The sequence below is a fragment of the Pleurodeles waltl genome, chromosome 6 (assembly GCF_031143425.1).
Source record: "Pleurodeles waltl isolate 20211129_DDA chromosome 6, aPleWal1.hap1.20221129, whole genome shotgun sequence".
Taxonomy (NCBI): domain Eukaryota; kingdom Metazoa; phylum Chordata; class Amphibia; order Caudata; family Salamandridae; genus Pleurodeles; species Pleurodeles waltl.
Genome location: NC_090445.1, coordinates 1,695,889,828 through 1,695,917,459, shown reverse-complemented (window position 1 = coordinate 1,695,917,459; position 27,632 = coordinate 1,695,889,828). Strand labels below are relative to the sequence as shown.

Genomic DNA, 27,632 nt, shown 5'->3' with positions numbered 1-27,632 from the left:
CAGCCACATGTGCCAAGTCATATGTGCAGTGGATGGATATTCTGAGGCCTTTTGGGAGCACTGTTTCCTTCTGGGACTTTGATACTGCATCAGAAGGGTAAAAAGGAGCTTTGATTACTACTCCCTCTTTGATTATGGTTTCCCTAATTGATTAGTTTTTCATGGTTTTCTGCTCATCAAGGTAACTTGAGAACATTGTCTCAATGCAATAAAACAACTCAAAGTGAACCAGCATTTACCAAGTGGCAGTGCTACGGAAAGCACCTAATCAAACTTCTATGGGAGTCTTGTCTCCTTGGTCTCACTTCACTGTCTATGTCTCCTCCCTCTTGTATGATGATACACTTTCACTTTCTGGGAAAACAACTTCTCCCCCAACTTGTTCTCAGGAACGTGTCCTGTAAGTCTAAAAAAAAAAACACAGGCCTTCATCACTCTGTTTTGCTTATGCATATACCACATATAGTACGACGGTTGCACACACGCATACACTTAGAAAGAATTAGGTGACAAAACAGGGTATAAAACTTGCACATTGTCAAGACACTCTCAGCTGGTGCCACGCACCTATTTTTCATTGAGTGAAAAAAACTTCAATTTACATAATAGTGTGGGAAGACCTTCAAATAAGACTTTCTCTTTTTCTGAGCCAACTCCACTTGTGCAGCGTACAGACCCTGTACCAAGGTGAGGAGACCCAGTACCAAGGTTGGGATACTCCAAACTATGCTTAAAAGGACTGTTAGACCTGCAGCTTTTTGGCATGTCTCCCCTGACGTTTTGCCTTCGGACCGCCTGTTTTTATAGTATACTGGACTCTGTTTCTGCTGGTTTATTGTCTCTGCAAACTTTATCACTGCTAATCAGTGCTAAAGTGCAAGTGCTCCCCATATAAATAGTATTGGTGATTGGTTTATACATGATTGGCATATTTGATTTACTGGTAAGTCCCTGGTAAAGTGCACAAGAGGTGCCCATGGTCTGCAAATCAGATGCTACGAGTGGGCCTGCTGCACTGATTGTGCCACCCCATGAGTAGCCATGTATACATGTCTCAGACCTGCCACGGTAATGTCTGTGTGTGCAGTCTTGCACTGCCAATTCGACCTGGCAAATGTACCCACTTGCCAGGCCAAACCCTTCCCCTTTACTACAAGTAAGGCACCCCTAAGGTAGGCCTTACATGGCCCCATGGGCAGGGTGCAGTGTATGTTAAAAGCAGGACACGTACTGGTGTGTGTTACATGTTCTAACAGTGAAATACTGCCAAATTCGGGTTTCACTGTTGCAAGGCCCATCTCTCTTATAGGCTAACATGGGGCTGCCTTTACATATCCTTAAAGTGTAGTTTCCCTTTGAGAGCAGATAGGACTTTGAAGTTTGGGGTCTCTGAATTCACAATTTAAAAATAAATATTTTAGGGAAGTTGGTTTTTAGATTGTTGTATTGAAAATGCCACCTTTAGTAAGTAGGTGTTTTCTTGCTTAAACCATTCTGTGACTCTGCCTGTTTGTGGATTCCCTGTCTGGGTCAGTTTGACACTTGGGCTGTTTGCACCCCTCCTCTAGATGGTGACACAGAGAGAACTGCGGTGGAGCCTGCATATCCTGATGAGCCATCTGAGCTAGAGTGGGGGACAGTGGTCACTTACACCTGAAAGGGTTGAGCCTGCCCTCACACAATGCAGTCTCCAACCCCCTGGTGAGTGTCTGGGACCTGGTCTGGGCAAGGCAGGATCATGTCAACAGCACAGACTTTCCTTTGAAGTTGGGCAACTTCAAAGGGCGAAGAGGGTATAAGTAGTGGATTCAAAACCCCAGACTTTTAGAATCTTTCCGTATCAAGAGGAACCTCTGCCAAGGAGAAGAGCTGAAGAGCTGGAGGAGTACTGCCCCTTTGCTGTGTTGCTTTTCTGGGTTGGCCTGCAGTTGCTGCTTCTGCCTTAAAAGAGAGCAAAGTGTGAACTTTGTTGTGTATCCTTTTGAGAAAGTTCTCCAAGAGCTTGGGATAGAGCTTGCCTGGGAACTGTGTGTTTTGTGCCGTTCAAGAAGAAAAACCACTGCAAAGCGACCAACTATGCCGCTGGCCTGCAACATGACCTGTCAATGCCACACAGTACCACACTGTCTCGCTTTGTACAGAAATCCTGGTCTCACCGCCGCTGCCATCTGACACCGCCACGAGTTGCTGCTTGCATTGTGACTTGGGGGTCCCGCACTCCGGCATCGCCTTGCTAACGCTGCAGCCTGGGCAACCCCGACGCTCCTGCTGACACTGGCGCCGCTGTCTGCACCGTGACCTGTGGACACTGCCCGTGAGGTACATGAGGCACTGTCCCGCACCGCAGCCCCAGCCCACTGACGCAAGCACCATTGACTCCAGTGTCGTCAACAGACGCCCCTGTCTACACCACAACCCGTGGATGCCGCCTGGAGTCCGTACCGCACCACCGACTTAGGACCGTCCACTTCACATCACAGCCTTGGACTCACCGACGCCGCTAGACACTGTTACCGAGCTGCTGCCTGCACCATGACCCGTGGGCACCGCACATTGCATCGTCCAGCTATGCACCGCAGACTCAACGGCATCCACGCCAGCGCTCCTGACTTCATCAGCCCGGAGCTCCATCTGCAACACGTGTGACTTCAAGGGCCCGATGATCCCCGCACCGACCTCCGGATCCGACGCCAGCGACGCTGCTCTCCAGATCTCCTCACGAGGATCACAATGCCCTGCAATTCCAAAGGTACTGTTTGCGGGTCTTCCTGACACAGTAGCTGGCCCGGGATGACGTAGCCGGTCTGGACTGTTGGCTTTGTTGATCACGATGCCGCAATAGCCCCGGGTGGAGCTACAGACTTCATGGAACTGTATTTTTAAGGTAATTCTTGCAAAATTAATTTCTTTATTACAGTTTGTTGGATTTTTCTCATTTCGGACTTCACTCTATGCTACCAAAGCCCCTTCACTCTACCGTAATTCACTCTATGACACTCCACTCCAGTCTAGTTTATGCCACTCACCTCCACAATAAGACACTTTACTCCACTGAAGAAGCTTAAGTGTTACTGAAAATTAGTCAATAACTGATACAACAAAAGTCACAAGTACATTGCTCCCCTCCATCCAGGGATAACTGAAACCTTCCTCTGCTCTCCAAAGTAACAAGAACTAGTTGCACGGCCACTACTGTTGATGGATCTGTGGGCTGGAAGGTCTTGTCACGAGAACAACATGTTTCAGTTGCACTGTATTTCTACAGATGTCTGCATCTTGACACAGAATGCAGCCTCCAGCAAAACACAGCTGTAAGAACCTCAGATCCAAATCTGTCTGAATTGAAGTAGCCAGTTAAGGGTAAATTAGTCACACTTTAAAATCATCATAGAGCGGGCCTTTCCTGAAATCTCTGCAAACATCTACTTTTCTTCCAACGCATTGTGTACTTGACTTACCTAAGGAGTGGGTTTTCTTGAAGAAGAGTGTTTAAGATCATGCTCGTATTTTTCTAAATTACCCCTCTAAATCTATTACTGCACTCTGTTGTTTAACAAAATTACAATATGAAAATATAAAATAGTATGGATTGTTGGGAATGTTTGCTTTACACACAAACATGCCTTTTTTAGTTGTGTTTTAAGTATAAATATAGAACCCTGCAAAGACGTGCACTTCTTCAATTACGAAGCAACGCCAATAGTCAGTCTGCAGGATGGCGGATGATGCCATGCATGCATTCATTCCCGACCACAGCATCGTGGTAGCCTGACAAGATGCCATCCGTAACTTACCGTGCCACTAAAACGACAAGCCCAGGAGGGTGAGTGAATGAAGAAAAATAAAGAACTCGTGTCTTTCAGCCACAGAATAAACTACAGCGGAAAAATGATGTCCACCCCAACAGTAGGCCACAGTGTGTGAGGCTCAACAGGCCAACACTTGAACACAATGAACACAGTCACCGAACTTTGTAACTGAAAAGAAAGGTTAGATTTATGGTCAAAATTCCGAGATCTCAGTATAAACAGTCAAGATTTATGGATTTTTTCTGACCCTGCATCACATTTAGGACTTTGCAACATCCTCACAGCAGGTTTGATTTTTTACCTTGCTAAGTCCAAAGAGAGGGGTGCTTTTATGGGCAGAGTAGTATCCCAGCTCTTTAAATCCAATCCACTAACTAATCTACCTTATCATTTTTGGCACTACTTCCTCAATGACAAAGTAGTCTATCTAATGACATTTAGACACAACATCACCCCTACACATGTTCTGAACATGCTAGGGCTTGTGGTGAACTATCCCCCACATTAGAGTGCATGGGCACATCAACTTGGGATGCCAACTCTTGAGTCTGAGCATCAGCTGTCTGAATGCTGTACCTCAGGTGTGGGGCATACAACTATTTTAAACTTGGTGCCTGCATTTTAAACAACAGCGACAAGCGTGTCAGAATTGGTGTGGCTATTGCCACAATCTAGTATGGAAGCCATCTCTGAAATTGGAGAACCTTCATAAGCCTATTTGAGCCTATTGTGAGTGCGCCTTCATGTTTAGAAGGCTCCATAATATACAGTTCTGTCTTCCGTGACTTTTGCTCACCTTTAAGATGGGCTTGTAGTCCATCCTTCATTCATTCATTCATTCACTCATTCACTCATTTCATCGAAAGCAATCACAACTCTTGAAGCTTCTTAAAAAGAAAAGCCTGGTTTATGGAACATTTGCTATCTGCCTCTTTGACGTACGCGGCACTTATATGTCAGTTATTAATCTTTCATCTACAGAACATGACCAGCCAGCCTTTCGAGTGCTGGTTTATAATAGAACACAGATGTCACCATGTGTCTCAACTCAAGGAGAGTGTTTCATTGAGTCCATTTTTTAAAATATATTTTTATTTGTGTGTGGAGCATAACACGGCCCATGAACCACAAATGGGATCCCCACCCGTCTGAGACCCTCCATCTATTCATCCCATGGTCATGAAGAGTTATGAGATATGGTAGTATCAGGGGCCCTCACAGTGTTCTGCAGGGTGGCACTGATTTTCTGTTGTGACCTTAACAGAATACATTAGGTTGAATCATTGTCCTCTGTAGACATACGCTCTCCCAGGACTACGCCTAGTAAGGAAGTAGGAGGTCTACTGAGTTCCAAACAAATTTCAGAGTTTTGCATCATAAACCAGGGCTTACTTAGCATGTAATTTTCTGTTATTCACTGTTATTCTTCTCTTGTAGTCAGATTAAGTGGTTTTGCCATCTTCATTGCCCTGCAGATCCATGATCGTTGTGCATATGGTGTGAGGCTAGCGTCCTTTCCCATTTGTATGTTTGTATAGGACTTGTCTTTGTTGGTATGCATGCCTATTGCACTGGGGAAGGAGATGTATGCATAGTTTTGGCAAGTGTTGTTGCCCATCTATGGGGCCATCAAGAATGTTTGCGATTAATGTATGGATTTCTGTGTGATGATAGCATGTTGGGATATTATGAGCCTCAAGGCTCCTCACTTAGCCCCACCTTATTTAATTTGTATGTCGCTTCTTTAGCCAGATTAATTGGCTCGTTTGGCTTTATGACCACCTCCTATGCGGATGACACTGAATTGATCATTCCAGTCTCTAAAAATTGGGAGGAAGTGGCAGACCGCTTCCATAGCTGTATGCAAGAAGTCAACAGGTGGATGGGACTAAACTGGCTGAAGCTGAATGGTGACAAAACTGAAATTTTGTGTTTCGGCTCCGGCAAATAGTTGTGGAACTCACACTGGTGGACTCTAGAGTGCAGCGAGCCCCCTGCCTCTATTACCGCCACCAGAAACTTGGGCGTTACTTTTGACAATTGTCTTTCTTTAAAGTCCCATGTGAACTCCCATCACTAAATCTAGTTCTTGGACTTTGAAAATGTTGAAAAAGATTTTTCCTTACTTACAGAGGGAGTGGAGAGTCACAGTCATTTTGGCATTGGTAATATCTAAACTGGATTACTGTAAAGCCTTGCTGCTCAATCTGGACAATTCTTCACTTAAGAAGCTTCAGTTGATTCAAAACACTGCTGCTCGTTTCATATTAAATCACCCTTGCTCGGCTACTGCTAGCCGTAGCCTGAAACAATTGCATTGGCTACTGGTCGCAAAGCGAATTAGGTGTAAAACTCTATGTATGACCTATATGTCTGTGCATAGAGGTGGATCTGAATATTTGTTTTTGAGGCTACATTGGTATAGACCTCGTCTGCAACTCAGATCTACAGGAGCCCACATAATCGAGGTCCCTCGTACTTGTAGGTCGAGATGGGGTGACAAGGCCTTTATGGTAGCTACTGCCAAATACTGGAATTTACTCCCTCTGTCCATAAGGAAGGAACACCATTTTTTGACCTCCAGGGGTTAGTAAAAACTTGGCTCATCCCTCGCTAAGCTTCTTTTTTCTTGAGTTCTTTTTGGCTCTCTGACACTTACTCTTCTCGTACTTAGCGCTTTCGATGCCACGGCCGGAATGCGCTTTATAAATACCTAATACAAAATACAAATACAAAATGAGAAGTGTTGCATTCATACACTGTTTAGGGTGTGTGATGTGCTCTGTGTAATGTGTTGTGTTGCATGTATTGTGTATGATATATACGTCACACAAGAGAATTAGGAGTACTCAAAGGTAGCTGCTGCCAAAACTAGCCAACCTCCTGTATTGCACCATATTGTATTACCACCCCCTTCACCCATCAATGAATAACATCTCACTTATGCCATCATCTGGTCTCATGCATGTTTCGATAGGATACATCCCAAACCAATCCGGATTCTCCAGGCCCTGGGTCAACCCTCACGCTGTAGTGCCAAAGACGGACGAAGTCCCACTACACCATGTTCAATGTGGAACAACAGGAACCCAAGACCTCCGGACTTTGTCAGCCCACTGCTGTGCCAGCTGTATCTGTTTCATCAGCACGAGCGTCGTGTGCTGAGAGCCGACACGAGAGCATGCAGTGACAAATGAAAAGTGCATTCACTGCCCACCCTCATGCATCATCCACCTGCACCCCTCATGATTCAAATATCGAAGGGGCATTGATGCCAAAGGCCTTCAGAACAGGAGTGAACATGGTTCAAATTCTGTTTTTAGGACACTCGCTGCTCCACTCAAGAAATGGCCCCCTGAGGCCCTCTCACACAGAAAACGCAAGTACAAGCATCAGAAAGAAGAGAAAGACCTGGAGAGGTTGGGCCCCTCAAACATGACTAATGGCAACTGAAGCTCTCTGACTGTGGAAGACTGCAGAATTCACAAGTGCGGTAGCATCTGTGGATGCCCAACATGGTCTGCGATGGGCACAACGTGTGCGCCAAGGTGCGATAACTGGCAATCTAACATCCAACGATGCATTCTCAGTCACTGACTATTTAATTAACTGGACTGCTGGCTGCCTTCAAGATTGTGCCAAATGGAGATACAAATGCACATTAACATAGAGAGTCTTTCAATTTCTGTTGAAATGCAGAATTTTCTATGCTTGATACAACACAACGAGGCGCATGCATTTTTTAAGAATAACTGATGATATAAAAGGATGGAACCTTTAATGCCCTCCTCTTGCAGCGGATGACACAAATTAAAGTAGCAACTCCTCCTGGCCCTTGCAGACATCTGTGCTCAGCACATCGCCCGCACAAACCATCTGATTGGCTTACCTGAATCGGCACCGGATTGGCTGCTGGCACTCGTAAGGGCCTGCAGAGAGTGACTTCACAAGACCCGAGACGAAGGGCCATTCCCCATATTACAAAAATGCTCAGCCAATTTAGAAAACCAGTCAGATAATCTTGCACCAAACGTGTTAGGAGAAACCGCCACGAAACTACAACTTGGTGCATTATTTTTAACACACGAAGAAGCTGGATTAAAAAGACCACACCAGGAAAATACAAAACACTGGGGAAATCAAGAAGCATTACTGTACAGTACTCCAGTTGCCTTTGCAGGCAGTTTCACATCGCATACGTGGACCGTTAAAAAAACCTGCTGAAATACCGCGTCCCTTCCAGCTTGGGTCAGCCAGGACTATACACTTAATTATTTGAACGTGTCTCACTCTGTCTGGCGCGAGCACTTCTGCAGATGGACGTCTCATCAACTCCTCCGAACCTTTACTATATGGAGCGTTAAACACCCACAAGCTTGTTCAATAAAATGAAACGCATCTTTAAAACAAACTTAATCACAGATATATTAAATTACCTCATTGTGCGTAGAACTGCCAGAAAACTACAAACAGAGCCTAATAAGGTTTTGTTTATAATGAACAAGATTCATCTCTTGGGAATTCCTCCTTCGGAAGCACGAAATTGCTCTGTAACCTGGTGTTGGGTGTTTTTGGGGTGATTTTTTTAAATGCCTGCTGAGCAGAGTTAGGGTTGAGAAGTAAGCATTGTCAAAGCTTAAAGTTCTGTTCTTTGGGACCTTATGGCTTTCCATTGTTTTTTGGCAATGCTGTACAACGTCGGGAGAAAAGGCAAAATGGTTTTTGCAGAAGCCGTGAGCATCAGCCAAAAACAAAAAAAGGCACAATGCTGCGCCTGCTGCTGGCTGTCGTGTCATTTGGCGGGCCCATCAATGCGTCACAATGCGCGCGCACCCGCGGAATGCAACAGGCAGAATTTGCTTTGGTTATTTATTCAACAGCCCAGGATTCCTTTTGCCACTTGGCTCCATAAATAATAAACCAAGAATTTATTAGGACAAAGAGCATACCATTTTAAAAAAGAGGGGAACGGCAGTGACGTGCTAGTAGAATCGGGTAGGGAAACTGGGAGGGGGTGGGGGAAAGCAACACAGAGACCAGGGGAGAAGCAGAGGAGGGGGAGAATCTCACGAGGGAGCAACGTGAAGCTTAGAGGGTGAGCGAAGACACTAAAGCAGCGCGTAAATCAGCGACACAGAGCACGGGGTGCAGGTGGTTGGTGAGGAGTGTACGAGGCAATGAGATGCACAATGCATTCATTCTCATGGAGTGCTCAACAACAAAAAAAGTTCCTAAAAAGTGAGCAGCGGAAGGATACCCCGGATCCAAGCTCAAGATGGACAAGCTTGGAAGAGTAAAGCGACCGAATAAGAAGCATGCAAATGAAAGTGACAAAAAAGTCAACCAATGGAAAGCAACGGGCGGGCTGTAAGGACCCGTAGGTAGTGGTAAGCCCACATTAGGACTTGCAGTCAGGCAGCTTGCAGGTCTGGTAGGCTAGATTTATAAACAGGCTAATGCCGACACGGTTGCTTTTTCTTTAAGAGTATTGTGAGGGGCCAGGCAATGTAACTGTCTTAATGATAACTGCATTACCGTAATTAAACCGCAAGAACATTTAAGAGTGCTTTTGAAAAGTACTTCTCCAAGGGAAACCCTTGTGTGGTGCACGCCTGCAGCATCCTCAACAGGTAGGCGCTACGTATGGGGTCACCCGCTGGGCTCTCGTGCACTGCCAGGGGCCAAGAAGTGCAACTAAATTATTGCACTGACTATTAGGGTAATAGCATCCTCCAGCCCTGCACAGTGCGGGCAGCACCAGTCCTTCTAATTCCTCACATACTCCCTGAACGAGGAAGGCTCATTCTGCAGCTCATTTCTCCGGCATTCTGCTATTTAAAGAACCAGGGAGGACGATGGGAAACCAGGGGAAATGCTTTAGTTTGTCCGAAGTTTCGCATTAGTACAATAGATCAAAAAAATATGTAAAAAAGTTAAGAAGTTGCCTTTAATTATCAGTAATCTTAATGTAATGTAAGCAATAGGGTTCCTTAATTCGGTTTTATTTAGTGGAATTTATGTTTATGTTTTTAGTGAAATAATAAAGATTGTAAATCACTTTAAGAGGGGGAATTTGTTCTGGTAAGCATTTTTATGAGCTATTTGACAAGATTTGAAAAGATCATACATTTAAATATTTGAATAAGATTCCACAGCAATCTCTGCAGCACTTGCAGTCCCTAAAAGGAATAGACCAGATGAAACCCTAATGTGAATCAAGCAATTCAAATTTACCAGTACAAACACGAATTGGTCTTCTACATTAATATTTTCACTCTGGCCCAACTCAAGAAGGATAATGCACCAGTCCTATGATATATGCATGGCAGCTCCTTAGGCCACACCCGCCCTTTAACTTAATTAAAAGAACCCTCCTGACCACACCCAGGGGATGATAATTCAACCGTGCATCACTTATTCTTCCGATAGCAAGTCTTATAGCCATGCCATCCAAAACAGGACATCAGAAAACTTTATTGTTTTTCAAAAAGAAACTCCCAAAGTCTTCTCCCAGGTTGTGGGCAGCCTTTTAATTTTTTTCTGTTCCGGCTTTTCCTTGTGGTATCTAACAGGAGAAGACGTATGCAAAAACCTCATCCCTAAGTAGGACACATGGTCTGAGGTACTTAGTTTGACAGTTTCACATCTATGGAGTTGACAGTTTCAGGTTTCCCAAGCAGAGCCAGTGGGGGCTCCACACACAGGAACAAGATGGCATCCCTGACTGAGCTGACACTCAGCACACTGAATATTTTGGGCGGTCATTCACATGGCAAGGCCTACAGAATCCACTGTTGAACATCAGTGAAAAATTGGTTCAGGAGGGAAAGATATTGTGGCTGATGGCATATAGACAGTAGAAAGTAAACAAACGTCCGTCAACTTATGCAAGATGCAAATTTGAGCGAATGTTTTCAGACTTTAGTTATTTCCCAGACAAAGGGAACTATGGTTGGTTTGATGAGGAAAGTAAGGCTTATATATCTTCAGTGGAAAATAAATAATGATTACTTAATGTTTCTTTATACCTTAAATGATTAACTCCTAGGTAAGCAACAAAAACTGGTGATTACACCTAAAATAAATTAGGAATAGCAAAACTGCTGCAATCAGAACACCGGACCAGAATACCTCAACAGATGGCTCTCCTACACCCCGACCCGACAGCTTCGCTCTGCCACTGTCCCACGCATCCACAGAACGACTGCCGGTGGCAGATCGTTCTCCCACCTCACCGCTAAGACGTGGAACACTCTTCTCACCCACCTGCAACAGACACAGGACCTACTTACCTTCAGGAGACATCTTAAGACATGGCTGTTCGAGCAGTAGCAGCCCCCCCATCAGTGCCTTGAGACCCTCACGGGTGAGTAGTGCGCTTTACAAATGCTCTAATTGATCAATGGATTGAATCTTCAGGTCAAAGTATATATCCCTAGTAATAACTAAGACAATGCACCATTCGGCTTTTCCTGATTTTTGGTTGAAAAAGCTGAGCTGGAAAAAATTTCTAAGCAAACTTTTTAGTGGAACTTATGTTGAAATGCCTCTTCAGTTTTACCCTGACTGGAAAAGTTGATGCCACAGAGAACATTAGAAAGGCAATTAAATCCATGAAAGAAAGCTGCAGAGATGGAGTGAGCAGCCGTGACTGTTATTTTCTAAGGATTCTTCACACTTGCCATTTTTCTTAAACTATTGAGAGTGCCAACCATCAAGACACTATTTGAAAGAAGATGAGGAAGAAGACCCAGCATCATCAAAGCTCATTTCTTCACCACACATGGTAATAAAATCTTCCATCAAATTATGATCTGTTTGTTGAGCTGGTGGCTGCTATGTAACAAACAACACCATGGGAACAGAAAGGATTTCAGTGTGAATTCTCCCTTTGCTATTCGATCCAGATGTGGACTCACAGAGTACCGGTGCTTGGTGGACATCTGGTCCATGGTTGGCATGGTTGATGGTGGTCTACATTGGAACAAGCGTGGAGGACAAGGTGGATCTGAGGAACTCATTACAGCCACTACAGGGAGGTCAAATGGGGTGTATGCAGTGAATGTACAACAAATACCTCAATAAGCAATGATCTGACGCAGGCCTGCATTTATGGCAGTGTCCTTCTCTCGGATTTACTCAATTATTTCACCACGGCGGTGGGTTCTCCTGATAGGGTTGCATCTCATTACATCAGTACATTTGTATAAACAAATCCACTGCAGCACTTATTGTCTTCTCGCAGTATTTCAACAGATTCATAATTTTGAACGGGGCATCCAGAGCAGAGAAAAACAGTTACTATTGCCCAGTCCTACGTCACTTACAATCACCATCATCTGGCGTTCTGGAATTTTGCTTTGCTTGAGGATGTCTCTAAGTTTGAGACATCATTTGCAAGATATCCCATACAAAATAACTGTGAAAGTGGATTTGAATATATCCTAGGTTTTATTGGCTAAAAATATTTTAACTGTTTGATTGAACACTAGGCAATAAGAGTGATACTGTGTGGTTGTAAAATTCGCTATAAGTAATAGTAATTGCTTGATACAAATGTCTGGGTGTGAAAGTGTGTTATTCCTCTATGTTGATGGGTTGGCGCGTTGCTGTGTTGGTGGTTGGAATGAGTGGTGGTTGGAGTAGTGGGGTTGCAGCTTAAAGATTGTTCTAGCCTGCTCCTGCAATATTTGCGATAAATTCTGTTCTCTTTTTACCTGGTAGCCCGCATATTCATCAGATAGGACTATAAGGATATTACTGTGCCTCGAATAACAAATTAAGCTAAAATGCACGTTTCCCACAACCTATGATCAAGCAAGAAACAATATGGCGAGTAAATATCACTTACCTACAGCACACCTTACTGCTATTTATAAAGCACCTTAATTCCCAGAATCAAAAATAGAGGTCCAATATGACGAACAAACGAAGACAATGTACATGTTGCTTTTTTACCGTTTTGTATCCAAAATCGAAATCCCACAGAAACCATGTAACTATGCACAGGTTATAAGCATAGCACAGAAAATATTTTACAAACAATTATTCCAAGAAAAAAAATGTGTATTTAAGTTCTTATTAAAAAAAGTACCTCTGGCTGAATGGCTTTAAATACAGGCACGTCCATCAAAGTTATCTGGCTCTGAAACACAAAGAGATCCCTTTTAATATGCCATCAAAACAACAAATTACATATGTGGATAACTATTGGATTTCTCATTGCTTTAAAATAACAGCCGGTAATTACAGGAAGCACAGACGTCATAATTTAATAGATTGCCTAACAAAATCAATAATCATTGACCGCCCTAAAACAGTTGTGACTAATTGTTTGCAAATTGTTGTTAAGCCTGATCACAATTTTGGGAATTTTGTATTTTGTGAAATACCTGTCATTTCGACAATTACGTAATTGTGAAATATTGCACTTTTTTCACGGGGGATGGGGGTGACATGGCTTCGGAAAAAAAGATGCTTCTCAGGAAACTAGTTAAAGTAGAAAATGTATCGCTGGAGACGTGTTCACCTCGAACTAGTCCCCGTGAGAGTTTTCTGAAACTGATATATGCCCTCACATTCAAGTTTCACTTGCGACACTCCAAGGTGCATTTTGTGAAACGTAGACGTCGTTTTGCATAACTTTATCAAATTTTTACAAAACCTCTGTGAACAAATCTATGTGATTTGAAAAATGGTAGCTGTGAGCAACTGAGCAGTGTTGTTTGTTCCCTGAAGCAACAATGTATTGCCTAAGAATTAAGGGCCTGATTTAGAACTTGACGGACAGGTTACTCAGTCACAATGGTGACTGATATCTAAATAACATTATATTCTATGAGATTTAGATTTTGGCAGGCAGGATATCCATCACAATGGTGACGGAGTAACCCATCCGCCTAGTTGTAAATCAAGCCCTAACATCCGATGAAAACAGGAGCCATGATATAGGATCTGTCTGTAGCTTCCAGAGGAGAGTTTCCCAAAACCTGTTCCATTATAATAATAAGGTATCTCACACAGCAGAGGAAGAGTTACATTACTGGGTATATAATGAGGCCGTTCCATCTCCAATAAAACTTCAATCTGAAGATATCTGCCGGCTCCGCTCTATCTTCTCTCTAGAAAAAGGGTTGTCCCAAGCTAAAAGGGCGGACTTCCCTGTGATGCCGCTTCCACCACAGAACAGGAAGTGGCGGCCACCTGGAGAACCCACCGAAATATCGCATGTTTACATAACAAACTGCCCTTCTGCAATCTGTGCAACATTCACCAAAATGCATGATGCAATACTGGGACGAAAACACAATTAAAAACTTTATCCTGAGGCAAGAGTGGTGAAGTGGTGCAACGGCTCTATACTCCACTGATACAATCTGCGGGTTCAATAAACGGGTGTCTGGGCATCGCTAGTCACTGGGTGACATACCTATTATAGCTGATGTCGGCCTATATTTGCTAAAGTGGATCACAACTGTATTAAAAGGCAAAAGTAGATCGAAATATGTTAATTTCCCTCAGTTTTAAAGAGTAACATTCAGTTAGGAATTCCATATATTAAAATGGCTCGTCAACTCCCTCATACCTACATCTTCCACTTTTTAAATGTTGAAGATCATCCTCTCCTCATCAATAACACCCCTGTCAAGCCTCTTATAAAACATTTAGGGCCTGAGCACAATCTTGGAGTACTCCGTCAAAAATGTGTTACGATCTCCATAGCATATAATGATCGTAAGTCAGTGGACGGGATATCGGTCACGTTTGTGATGGAGTAACCCCATCTGTCAAGATCGCAATCAGGTCCTTAATTCAGTTGAAAATCCACCCAACGGCGTAATTACTATCAGAAGTGCACTTTGTGTTTTTAAAATTCAATCAGAGCCTGAGGTGAAGGAGGACAACAAAACAAAATTCCATTAAAATTTCAAAGCACAAATCACTTTTTTTTTAACCAATTATGTACACAACCGTTTGTTGAGTTAGTACAGTATTACAAAAATGGCTCACACAATAGAAGAACACTGTAAATAGTTAAATGAACCAAGTCTGCTTGGAGACTGGAGCGGTTTGGATAATAGACGGACGTCTTAGCTGAAGTTCAGCCGAGAGCATCAACCATTCTGCAACACTGAAACACCTAAAGTGAAGAAAGTTTTTATTGGGTAACGATGACATCTGGCTTTGGGTTGAAATGCACTTTTCAGGCAAAGAATACTATTGTAGCAGCATATGTTTGAAACCTCCCCTAAAAATGCTATATCGTTTACAGATTTTTTTAAACAGAGTGCTAACAAGTGAACCCGCGGACAAACATTGGTCTCTACCATCAGCCTGAAGCAGCTGAGGGCCCAGCGGCTGTTCATCCTGCACTTGTAGATTAGGTGCTGGTTGTGTTTCTTACCACTGTGTAGACTTTGAGGGAGATACAAGCGGTCAGCTGGAAGAAGCCCCTTTTACTGCTTAACGGTCACAATTTTGGTCCTATCAGGAGTATGGAGCACCATATAAATGCTACAACACAAAGAGTGGGAAACTCTTCCAGCCAGGAACTGAACGCAACCAGTTGAGTGTCAGCAGTAGAGAAGAGAATATAGGGAACGGATCAAGCACAAGGCTTCAAGCATCAGACAACTGTGTGCTTATGACACCTAAACTCACTTTGAACTTGTATAGCGCACTACTCACCTGTTAGGGTCTCAAGGTGCTGTACACATACCGCTGTGGAACCCCTCCTGGCTTTTCCATGTGAGGTGCCAACTCCTGGACAGCCCCAGGGTGAAGCCAGGCATCCAGCGCTGTGAGGGCCGTTGTGGAGATTAAGCAAGCTATTGCCCAGAGTTACAGAGTGGGACCCATTAATTAGATTAGGCACCGAGGCGAGAACTATCTGGTCCAAGGGAATTGAGCCCAAGACCCGCCGAGGTGGGAATTGAACCCTGGTCCCGGGCCAGATCTCTGCGTGAGGGTCTGCCACTCTAACCATTGTGCCACACTTCTCCACTTTCCGCCGGGAAACAACCCAACTAACCAGGCTGACTTCTCTCCATGTACTGATCAAGTTTTACACTGCACAAACAAGAGCTTCCAGGGTTTAATTGAACAAAAAGCAAGATTCTGATCTTTGGTGGAAAAGAATCCAACTCCGTATCCCTCGAATGGCCCTCATGGTGTCATGGTGTGCCACCGTACACCACACTGAAAGAACTGGACCTGGGAGTCACATTAGATTCAGAGATGGCCTTCCTTCCCCAAATCAAGGCTGTGGAAAATGTTATCAGTGATCAATATAGAAGAGGCTCAAAGATGTTTATTCACAGGCAGCAAAGACTACAAATTACGGGGGCAGATCATGTCTGAATTTCTGTGCAAAGACATCAAACGAGCTTCAAAAGGACGAGGATATCTACAGAAGCTAACTTCATACTATTCCATAAACAGAGACCTGTGCTTGACAGGACAAACCGCGTTACACAACAACATTCAGATCACTGAAACATGGAGGAAGATCACTCGGAGTCCAGTACCCACGACTATGGAATGGGCAGTGCTCATGTCTGAGAAAAATTACTTTCAATTCAGAAAAAGCCCAAATCTGTCTTCAACCACTTTCCTCTGAACTCATTGTAAATGGTTGTACCAAAAGAATATTGAAGAATACCTTCTGTAAAATTATTTCTGGGGGGATACATATTGATACCGCTGATCTATCCACATTTCAGATGGATCTGGAAAAAAAATCACAAGACATATCTTTGCAGTGCTGCCATTTGGCACTGGAATCACACTGCTTCAGCTGCGATGCTGCTACACCATGATGGCGCTTTAGTACAATAGGCTGAAACTGGTACATTGACACCAGCTCTTTTTTTGCTGAGTGTCACCAATGTGTTCTGGAGCTCTCTCTTGCAGTGTCTCCATACACCTGAAGATCATTAGGGAGAAGGGAGCAACACTTCTTTTGACTAAGGCCAGCAAGGAGAAGTTACAGAGTGATCTCCTTTCTCCAAACTAAGAGAATGATCTCCCAAAACACTTTCACACATGAGCACAAATATTCACCATAGGAACAAGAAGTCCACTATTTCCTCGATGAAGGGAACCCACACAATGGACCATTTGTAGTTTTGGTACCCCATTCCTTGGTGCTAAACCTTCCCTTATCCTCCGATACAGTTCTGATTTTAAAAAGTATGAGTTCAAAACTCTGAGGGTCATCAGCTGGCCCCATGCATTTCAAGCCTTCTGCTCGCTTTGCTGAACCTACTGAAGTTCTTGCAACATCAGTACCACACCCAAGGGGGCCACATTACTGTGGGATTGGGAACTCCAGAGGCTCTAACCATGATACGTCCCACTGCTGCATCTCAACACCTTCTGGACCCGATGCCTAAGAAGAAGTCCAAGCCTGTCAAGGCAACAGTCCCCTCTTCTGTCGGGACTTCAAACAGGGCTTACATAAGCGTCTCCCCTAGGTCCTCTATGGTCCTTCTCTCAATGCTCTTGTGTAGGAAAGTACCATCTTGCCTGGCATGTTATCCCCATATCTCACTGTATATATGTTGTTTTAGTCTATGTGTCACTGGGACACTGCCAGGCAGGGACCCAGTGCTCATAAGTATGTGCCCTGTATGTGTTCCCTGTGTGATGCCTAACTGTCTCACTGAGGCTCTGCTAACCAGAACCTCAGTGGTTATGCTCTCTCTGCTTTCCAAATTTGTCACTAACAGGCTAGTGACTAAATTTACCAATTCACATTGGCATACTGGTACACCAATATAATTCCCTATTATATGGTACTGAGGTACCCAGGGTATTTGGGTTCCAGGAGATCCCTATGGGCTGCAGCATTTCTTTTGCCACCCATAGGGAGCTCTGACAATTCTTACACAGGCCTGCCAGTGCAGCCTGAGTGAAATAACGTCCACGCTATTTCAAAGCCATTTACCACTGCACTTAAGTAACTTATAAGTCACCTATATGTCTAACTTTCACCTGGTGAAGGTTGGGTGCAAAGTTACTTAGTGTGTGGGCACCCTGGCACTAGCCAAGGTGCCCCCACATCGTTCAGGGCAAATTCCCCGGACTTTGTGAGTGCGGGGACACCATTACACGCTTGCACTGTACATAGGTCACTACCTATGTACAGGGTCACAATGAAAACTCCGAACATGGCCATGTAACATGTCTAAGATCATGGAATTGTCCCCCCCAATGCCATTTTGGCATTGGGGGGACAATTCCATGATACCCTGGGTCTCTAGCACAGAACCCGGGTACTGCCAAACTGCCTTTCTGGGGTCTCCACTGCAGCTGCTGCTGCTGCCAACCCCTCAGACAGGTTTCTACCCTCCTGGAGTCCAGGCAGCCCTGGCCCAGGAAGGCAGAACAAAGTATTTCCTCTGAGAGAGGGTGAAACACCCTCTCCCTTTGGAAATAGGTGTGAAGGCTGGGGAGGAGTAGCCTCCCCCAGCGTCTGGAAATGCTTTGATGGGCACAGATGGTGCCCATCTCTGCATAAGCCAGTCTACACCGGTCTAGGGATCCCCCAGCCCTGCTCTGGTGCGAAACTGGACAAAGGAAAGGGGAGTGACCACTCCCCTGACCTGCACCTCCCAGGGGAGGAGCCCAGAGCTCCTCCAGTGTGTCCCAGACCTCTGCCATCTTGGAAACAGAGGTGTCTGTGGCACACTGGACTGCTCTGAGTGGCCAGTGCCAACAGGTGACGTCAGAGGCTCCTTCTGATAGGCTCTTACCTCTCTTGGTAGCCAATCCTACTTCCTTGGTAGCTAAACCTCCTTTTCTGGCTATTTAGGGTCTCTGCTTTGGGGAATTCTTTAGATAACGAATACAAGAGCTCATCAGAGTTCCTCTGCATCTCCCTCTTCACCTTCTACCAAAGGATCGACCGCTGACTGCTCAGGATGCCTGCAAAACCGCAACAAAGTAGCAAGATGACTACTAGAAACCTTGTATCGCCTCATCCTGCTGGTTTTCTCGACTGTTTCCCGGTGGTGCATGCTCTGTGGGTAGCCTGCCTCCTCTCTGCACCAGGAGCTCTAAAGAAATCTCCTGTGGGTCGGCTGAATCTTCCCCCTGCAACCGCAGGCACCAAAAGACTGCATCACTGGTCCTCTGGGTCCCCTCTCAGCACGACGAGCGTGGTCCCTGGAACTCAGCAACTCTGTCCAAGTGACTCCCACAGTCCAGTGACTCTTCAGTCCAAGTTTGGTGGAGGTAAGTCCTTGCCTCCCCACGCTAGACTGCATTGCTGGGTACCGCATGATTTGAAGCTGCTCCGGCTCCTGTGCACTCTTCCAGGATTTCCTTCATGCACAGCCAAGCCTGGGCCCGACACTCTAACCTGCAGTGCACAACCTCCTGAGTTGTCCTCCGGCGTCGTGGGACTCCCTTTTGTGACTTCACGTGGACACCCGTTCACTCTTCTTCCAAGTGCCTGTTCAGGTACTTCTGCGGGTGCTGCCTGCTTCTGTGAGGGCTCCCTGACCTGCTGGGCACCCCCTCTGTCTCCTCCTCCAAGTGGCGACATCCTGGTCCCTCCTGGGCCACAGAAGCACCCAAAAACCTCTACTGTGACCCTTGAAGCTAGCAAGACTTGTTTGCGGTCTTTCTGCGTGGGAATACCTCTGAAAGCTTCATTGCAACTTGGGACATCCATCCTCCAAAGGGGAAGTTCCTAGTCCTCTTCTTTCTTGCAGAACTCCAAGCTTCTTCCAATAGGTGGCAGCTTCCTTGCACCCTCAGCTGGCATTTCCTGGGCTCCTGCCCACTCTCAACACTGTTGCGACTATTGGACTTGGTCCCCTTGTCTTACAGGTACTCAGGTCTGGAAATCCACTGTTGTTGCATTGCTGGTGTTTGTTCTTCCTGCAGAATCCCCCTATCACGACTTCTGTGCTCTCTGGGGGTAGTAGGTGCACTTTACACCTACCTTTCAGGGTCTTGGGGTGGGCTATTTTTCTAACCCTCACTGTTTTCTTACAGTCCCAGCGACCCTCTACAAGCTCACATGGGTTTGGGGTCCATTTGTGGTTCGCATTCCACTTTTGGAGTATATGGTTTGTGTTGCCCCTATACCAGAGGTCTCCAAACTTTTTAATGCCGCGCCCCCCCAGTTGAAAAATAAAAATCACATATATCTTGTGTATATAACTTATCCTCATACTGAGGGTACTCACTGAGATACTTTTGGCATATTGTCATAAAAATAAAGTACCTTTATTTTTAGTATTCCTGTGTATTGTGTTTTCTTATGAAATTGTGCATATGACACCAGTGGTATAGTAGGAGCTTTACATGTCTCCTAGTTCAGCCTAAGCTGCTTTGCCATAGCTACCTTCTATCAGCCTAAGCTTCTAGAAACACCTCTTCTACATTAATAAGGGATAATTGGACCTGGTACAAGGTGTAAGTACCTCTGGTACCCACTACAAGCCAGGCCAGCCTCCTACATCTTGCCATCAGTGAATAGTGGTCATACACTGAGAAAGGAAGTTAAGGTCAATTTTAAGTATGTTCACTTAGAAGAACACCTCCCTTGGGCTCAGAGATTTAGCACAAACTGCAATGTCATCATAATAATTGATAAAGACTGTGGCTATACGGAGGATAATGATTCAGAAGCTGGTAATCTCCTTCCCTAATATTAGTGATGATCGCTTGTATTGGAATTATAAAATGCAGGTGGTTTGGATACTTACCTAGAGGAAGAAATTCCTAAACCTTATGGCCCTCTTTCATGGGAGGTTTTCCGATTCATGACTGTAGTACGAAAAGAGGCTAATGCCTTGAAATTGACCTTGCCTGCTAGGAAGAAGTCTTTGCTCTCATTAACTGAGGCACTCTTGGATCCTGCATTGGTTGCATGTGAGAAACTCTTTTTAGTCCCAGCAGTACACAGGCAGACAGCCAGATGCCACTGTCCTTCCCTGCACCCTCACTTATTGTCCCTGTCACTAGTGACTGGAAAATGCAGTCGCCAAAGAGCATCCTCAAAGCAAAACCTGAATGCCTTCGCCATGACACTTGCAGACAGAAGGTTGAATGGACTTGACGATATGGGCCTGTGACAGGACGAACAGTATAAAGGCAACAGAGAGAACTTGAGGTGCTCAGGTAAGTGGTTTATTTTTAAGTATTATTTCAATATGGAGGTTTACATAGTTCTGATTTAGTCTCTAGGTGTTGGGTTATTCTTCCTTTTAATGGTGTTTCCTTCTTCTTTCTTTTTTCTTTTAGGTGGAGAGTCTCTCGGTCTCTCGGGTGGTTCCAGGTTGGGGCACCGAAAACAAAACGGAAATAAATGCGACGGTAAGTGGGACGGTAGATATATTTCTTTTCCTTAACTAAGACAAAATGGGGAAAAGGAAACAAAGGGTGGGGTGGTGCCCGTGGAGAGTTAGGGTACAAAGTGCCTAATGTCTTTATTAGTGCACTGATAGGTGATTTACCCGTGCTTCCTTGTGCCCTCCAACCCCCTCCCAGTCCACCCCTCACCCTTCCGTAGTTCCCTTCCCCAGTCCCCTTTACTGTGGTGCTCCCTCGGTTGGTCCAGAAAGACCGTACCTTAGTAAGCCACGACCCTTCGGGGTCGTGGCTGGCGCTGAGGTGGTCCGTCCGTGGATTGTCTTCAACGCTGCTGACTGGTTCCAGCCCCTCGTCGAGTGGGAGGTCCGTCCTTCCTGGTTCTCTCGTCTCGCTGCTCCAGTCGATCTTCGTTCCGGCTTCTCCTTCGTCGTTTGCTCCTTCCACTCCTCCGTCTCCGTCTCTCCCGGGCTCCGTCTCTTTTATCCTCAATGTCCTCCGCGTCTTCCAATCCTTCGGCCGGAAACCCTCCCGGGTTTCCGCGGCAACGCCGGGACGCCGGCCTCCCCCTGGAAGCGTTCCCACGGCAACGTGGGAACGCGGATATGACGTATCGGAGGAGTCCGATACGTCAGCCGCATCCAGTCCCGAAGCGGTGATCGGGGCTACCCGTTCACACACCCCTTCCCAAGAGCGGTCCTGCTCTAGGACCGAAGTAGAGTCAGGGAACCGAGACAAATAATCAGCAGGGGCTTGCAGAGACCATGGAACGTGGCGAACCTGAAAGGAGAACGGCTGAAGTTCAAGGAACCATCGTAGAATCCGGGAATTTGAATCTTTATGAGCGGCCAGCCAAGTGAGGGGAGCGTAATCCGTGAAAAGAACAAAAGGACGACCCAACAGGTAATATTGTAAACTGTCTACAGCCCATTTAATAGCCAAACACTCCCTTTCGATGATGGGAAAATGACGTTCCCGAGGAAATAGTTTCCTGCTGATATATACTACAGGATGATCCCGCCCCTCCCCGTCAGGTTGAGCCAGAACCCCCCCCAGTCCCACATCCGAGGCATCAGTATATAGATGAAAGGGTTTGGAAAAGTCCGGACATTGTAAAATGGGTTCCTTGGTTAGATAGGATTTTAATCGTTCAAAACTAGTGGCCTGAAGATCAGAAAAAGGCAATAACAGATTAGAATGAGATTTGGATAGGAGGTCCGTGAGGGGAGCCGCCAGGGTGGAATATCCTGGTATGAACCTTCGATAGTAGCCCACTAGTCCCAAGAAAGAGCGCAAATCTTTCTTGGTTTTTGGGGTAGGGGCATTTAGTATAGCGTCCACTTTCTGAGTTTGGGGTTGTAGAGTACCCTGACTGATTTTGTAACCCAGGTACGAGATGTCAGTTTTCCCTATAACGCATTTCTTGGGGTTGGCGGTTAAACCTGCTTTCGTGAGAGTGTGGAATATCTGTTGTAAATGCTCAAGATGATCCGCCCAGGTCTCACTAAAAATGACTACATAGTCTAAGTAGGCTGCTGAGAAAGTATGGAATGGTTTTAATATCCTATCCATTAACCTTTGGAAGGTGGCCGGTGCTCCATGTAGTCCAAAAGGTAACACTGTAAAGTGGTATAGCCCGGACTGGGTAGAGAAAGCTGTTTTTTCTTTATCATCGGAGGCCAAGGGAATTTGCCAATACCCCCTTAGTTAAGTCTATCGTGGACATATATTTAGCTTTACCTAGCTTTTCTAGGACGTCGTCTACCCTAGGAATTGGATGTGTGTCAAACATGGAATTTTCATTGAGTTTTCGAAAGTCTATGCAGAACCTGACAGTTCTGTCGGGTTTTGGTACAAGGACTACGGGGAGCACCAGGGACTAGTAGAAGGTTCTACTACTCCTAGGGTTAACATTTTCTGTATCTCGTCTTCTATAATTTGTTTCCTGGCCTCTGGAATACGGTATGGTCGTACTCTGATAATTTTACCTGGGGTTGTTCGTATTTTATGGTGGATCAAGGTGGTTTTACCGGGTGTCTCCGAAAACAACTTATGAAAGTGCTTCAATAAGTGGTATACCTGCCTCTTTTCGAGACACGTCAAAGCTTCATTTACCGAGGGTAACCTTATCCCATCGGTTTGTTCTGTGGGGTAGAATTCAATATTTAATTTCTTACTTGGACACAGAAACCGACCCATTTCTACTGTATTGTCAGGTTTCTCGGGTATCTCCCATTTCTTTAAGAGGTTCACATGATATATTTGTTTTTTTTAGGATTGGTCGATATTTCAATAAGGTACGTAACGGGAGAGACTGCTCGGATTACCCGATATGGACCTTGCCATCTCGCAAGGAGTTTTTGTTCGGATGTGGGACGCATTATTAATACCTGGTCTTCTGGTTGGAATGCCCTCAACTTACTCCCTTTGTCATAATAATGCTTTTGGGTTCTTTGGGCCTGTTCCATATTTTCTCGAACCTCTTCCCATAATCCTTGTAAGTGTGTTCTCAAGTTGTGGGCATATTCCAACAGTGGTCTACCTCCTTCCCCTGCTTCTTCCTCCCATGTTTCAATGGCCATGTCCAGAAGGGAATGTGGCTGCCGTCCGAACACTAACTCGAATGGGCTATGTCCGGTCGAGGCCTGTTCATGTGTTCGGATAGCGTATAACACTAATGGTAATTTCTGATCCCAGTCTCTCCCTGAATCTTGTACTATTTTCCTCAGTAGGGTTTTGATGGTCCGATTGTAACGTTCCACCAATCCGTCTGTCTGTGGATGGTAAACGGAGGTTTTGATTTGGGAAATACCTAATGTCTTACATACTTGTTTCATGAGAGTCGACATAAAGGGGGTACCCTGATCGGTAAGTATTTCGTGGGGAAATCCGATTCGAGAAAAGACAGTTATCATTGCTTGGGCAACTGTTTTTGTAGTCATACTTGTCAGGGGAATAGCCTCGGGGTATCGGGTGGCATAATCATCAATAACCAATATATACGTGTGACCTTTAGAAGAAGGGACCACGGGACCAATCAGATCCATCCCTATCCTACTAAATGGGATATCTTTAATGGGGAGGGGTATAAGCGGTGCTTTGTTTGGCCTACCGGGTTCCGTAAGCTGACACCTGGGACATTGTGCACAATATTTTCTTATGTGTGCAAAAACACCTGGCCAATAAAATCGCCTGAGGAGATACTCTTCGGTTTTTTCTCTCCAAAAATGCCCCCCTCACCCCCTGGTTGGTTATGAGCTAGGGTTAGGACATGATCTCTATAGTATTCGGGTACTATTAGTTGTTGTTTCCGCTCCCCCTCACGAGTAGTGGTCACCCGATATAAGAGGTTTCTTTTAATTAGGAAGTAAGGACCCACATCCTCAGTTTCTTCTGTCTTTGCGGATCTCCAGGCTTGAGAGAGGGAGGGATCTTCTCTCTGTTGTTGATGAAAACTGACAGGTGCTTCGTGGGTTTCTGCTACAAGTCCTTGTGTGTATTCTGGCCCATTACCACTTCGGAAAGGTACTCTCTCCTCTCGTTTTTCTCGACGTGACAGTTTTCTACGGCTTACAGGGCATTCAATGGTACTGTCCGCAAAAGGGGCCTCCCCCCACCAGTCCTGTGACATCTTGGGGTTCCTAACCTGATCCAGGAGCTCTTGGAAATGGTCGTAGTCGGTCCCGACGATACAGTCCTCAATCAGTTGTGACATTATCCCCATAGGCAGGAAGTCCCTGTAGTTGCCCCACTCTATTTTAAGTACTTTTAATGGGTATTGCTCTTTGTCTCCGTGAATACAGCAAATATTGACCGATTGTCTTGTTTCTCTATCTACTGGGTTTATTACGTCTTCCCTAACCACGGATTGGCTGCAGCCTGAATCGACTAGAGCACATACAGACCGTCCATTGATTTTCAAGGTCTGTTTGAACTTAATATCACCTTTTCCCGTACAGAGTACCCGACGCCTGGTTACTCCTATCTCCATCGGCTCACTACCCTCATTTTTCTGCGGACACATGCGAGCTATGTTTCCCCATTCCCCGCAGTTATAACATTGGGGCCCCTGTACAGGAGGGCCTTCTGATAGTCTACGGGGAACTGGATCGTCGAGTAGAACTTTCGGGGGGGGGGGGTTTGGGATTGGACACGACAGATTTTATGTTGGGTCTGGGTTGTACGCTCCTTGCATCTGTAGAGCGATGATATGCGCAGGCCAAATCGATCGCCATGTCCGTATCTACCTTAGGATGTTGGCGTATCCAATTTTTTGTGGAAGGTGGTAAGGCGTCTAAGTATTGTTCAAGTATAATCGTTTGTATAACCTCCTCGCGGCTATTCCCGATAGGACCCAACCATTTCAAGGCCAAGTCTTTTACACGGAAATAAAAGGTACGGGGGTCCTCATTTGGTCCCCATTTGACTTTGCGGAATTTAACCCGGTAATATTCTGTGTCATGCCCGACACGTTCCAAGATGCTGGTCTTTATATCTTTGTATGGTGTGACTCCCCCGGGGTTCGCGGCTTGATAGGCGGATTGTAAGAGCCCGGTAAGTAAAGGTGCGACGTATTGTCCCCATCTATCTTCAGGCCATTGAGCTGAAGAAGCCACCCTTTCAAAGTTAGTGAAGAAAGTCTCCGGGTCTTCCCCCTATTGATATTTCTGCAACACTGAGCTGGGGACATTGGGGTGAACCTTGCTAGCGGCAATGGTCTCGGTTAATTTCTTCATGGCTGTTTCGTGTACCAGTTGGTTATTTGCGAGTATTGTCGCTTGGCTTTTTAAAGCCGATTGTAAGGCTTCCCGGTCCTCTTTCGCTTCCCGTTGGTGAGCCTCCCATACCAACTGCAAATGTCTTTGACCTTCCGCCAGCTGTTTGATCATATCCTCTAGGGACGGGCTTTCACTCATTGTTTATACTGTTCGGCTGTCGGAGTGGGCTCCTCAAATCCCACTTCTGACACCACTGTGACAGGACGAACAGTATAAAGGCAACAGAGAGAACTTGAGGTGCTCAGGTAAGTGGTTTATTTTTAAGTATTATTTCAATATGGAGGTTTACATAGTTCTGATTTAGTCTCTAGGTGTTGGGTTATTCTTCCTTTTAATGGTGTTTCCTTCTTCTTTCTTTTTTCTTTTAGGTGGAGAGTCTCTCGGTCTCTCGGGTGGTTCCAGGTTGGGGCACCGAAAACAAAACGGAAATAAATGCGACGGTAAGTGGGACGGTAGATATATTTCTTTTCCTTAACTAAGACAAAATGGGGAAAAGGAAACAAAGGGTGGGGTGGTGCCCGTGGAGAGTTAGGGTACAAAGTGCCTAATGTCTTTATTAGTGCACTGATAGGTGATTTACCCGTGCTTCCTTGTGCCCTCCAACCCCCTCCCAGTCCACCCCTCACCCTTCCCTAGTTCCCTTCCCAAGTCCCCTTTACTGTGGTGCTCCCTCGGTTGGTCCAGAAAGACCGTACCTTAGTAAGCCACGACCCTCCGGGGTCGTGGGTGGCGCTGAGGTGGTCCGTCCGTGGATTGTCTTCAACGCTGCTGACCAGTTCCAGCCCCTCGTCGAGTGGGAGGTCCGTCCTCCCTGGTTCTCTCGTCTCGCTGCTCCAGTCGATCTTCGTTCCGGCTTCTCCTTCGTCGTTTGCTCCTTCCACTCCTCCGTCTCCGTCTCTCCCGGGCTCCGTCTTTTTTATCCTTAATGTCCTCCGCGTCTTCCAATCCTTCGGCCGGAAACCCTCCCGGGTTTCCGCGGCAACGCCGGGACGCCGGCCTGCCCCTGGAAGCGTTCCCACGGCAACGTGGGAACGCGGATATGACGTATCGGAGGAGTCCGATACGTCAGCCGCATCCAGTCCCGAAGCGGTGATCGGGGCTACCTGTTCACAGGGCCTCCTGTGACAATAGAGTTGGCAAAGCTCACAGTGATCATATTACAAGACCACATGGAAAAGTAATTTAAAGACCTACTCAGTGATAGACTCGATGAATCCAAACAGCTGTTCAAGTAAGGCCTGGACTCTGTGGTCACCATTGTCTATCCATAGACACAACTGTCATGCTGCACCAGCATGCTCAGATGCATTCCACTGCTTTTTTGGAGATCTCCTTGCCAAACAGGGATATGGCCTTTGATGGAAGGGGAGTGGGTGTTTGGAGGAAATGGCCCCTACAGCACTTCAAAAACAGGAGAGCTACTGCTCACATTCTGGACCAAGACTCTCCAATGTGACAATTCCATCAACAATATAGAACGTTTGATGGCTACACACGCACAGTAAAAAATCTCCAGAGACAACCTTTTCAATCTGTCGAGGCATCCCAGAATCTGTACTGCTCTTTTGAGGTGGATTTAGGGGGCAACATCAACATCAGCAGTAGAAATAGTCATACAGAGAGATAATGATAACAGATGGCCAGGTGATCTAGGTAATTACTACACCCTTCTCTTTCCATCCCTCCCTCTGGACCATCCTCCTTGAGAGTTAGGTCTGTC

At 45.6% G+C, this 27,632-nt stretch overlaps 1 protein-coding gene across 2 annotated transcripts in view; it reads right to left on the bottom strand.

Annotated features, from left to right (window-relative positions):
• RALGPS1 (Ral GEF with PH domain and SH3 binding motif 1) overlaps nucleotides 1-27,632 on the bottom strand; it is a 1,336,836-nt gene that overhangs the window by 1,000,524 nt on the left and 308,680 nt on the right. For both annotated transcript variants that reach the window (XM_069241780.1, XM_069241778.1), the window contains exon 5: nucleotides 12,904-12,954. In XM_069241780.1, the coding sequence (XP_069097881.1) occupies nucleotides 12,904-12,954 (51 nt within the window). The remainder of the gene's footprint in view (nucleotides 1-12,903; nucleotides 12,955-27,632) is intronic.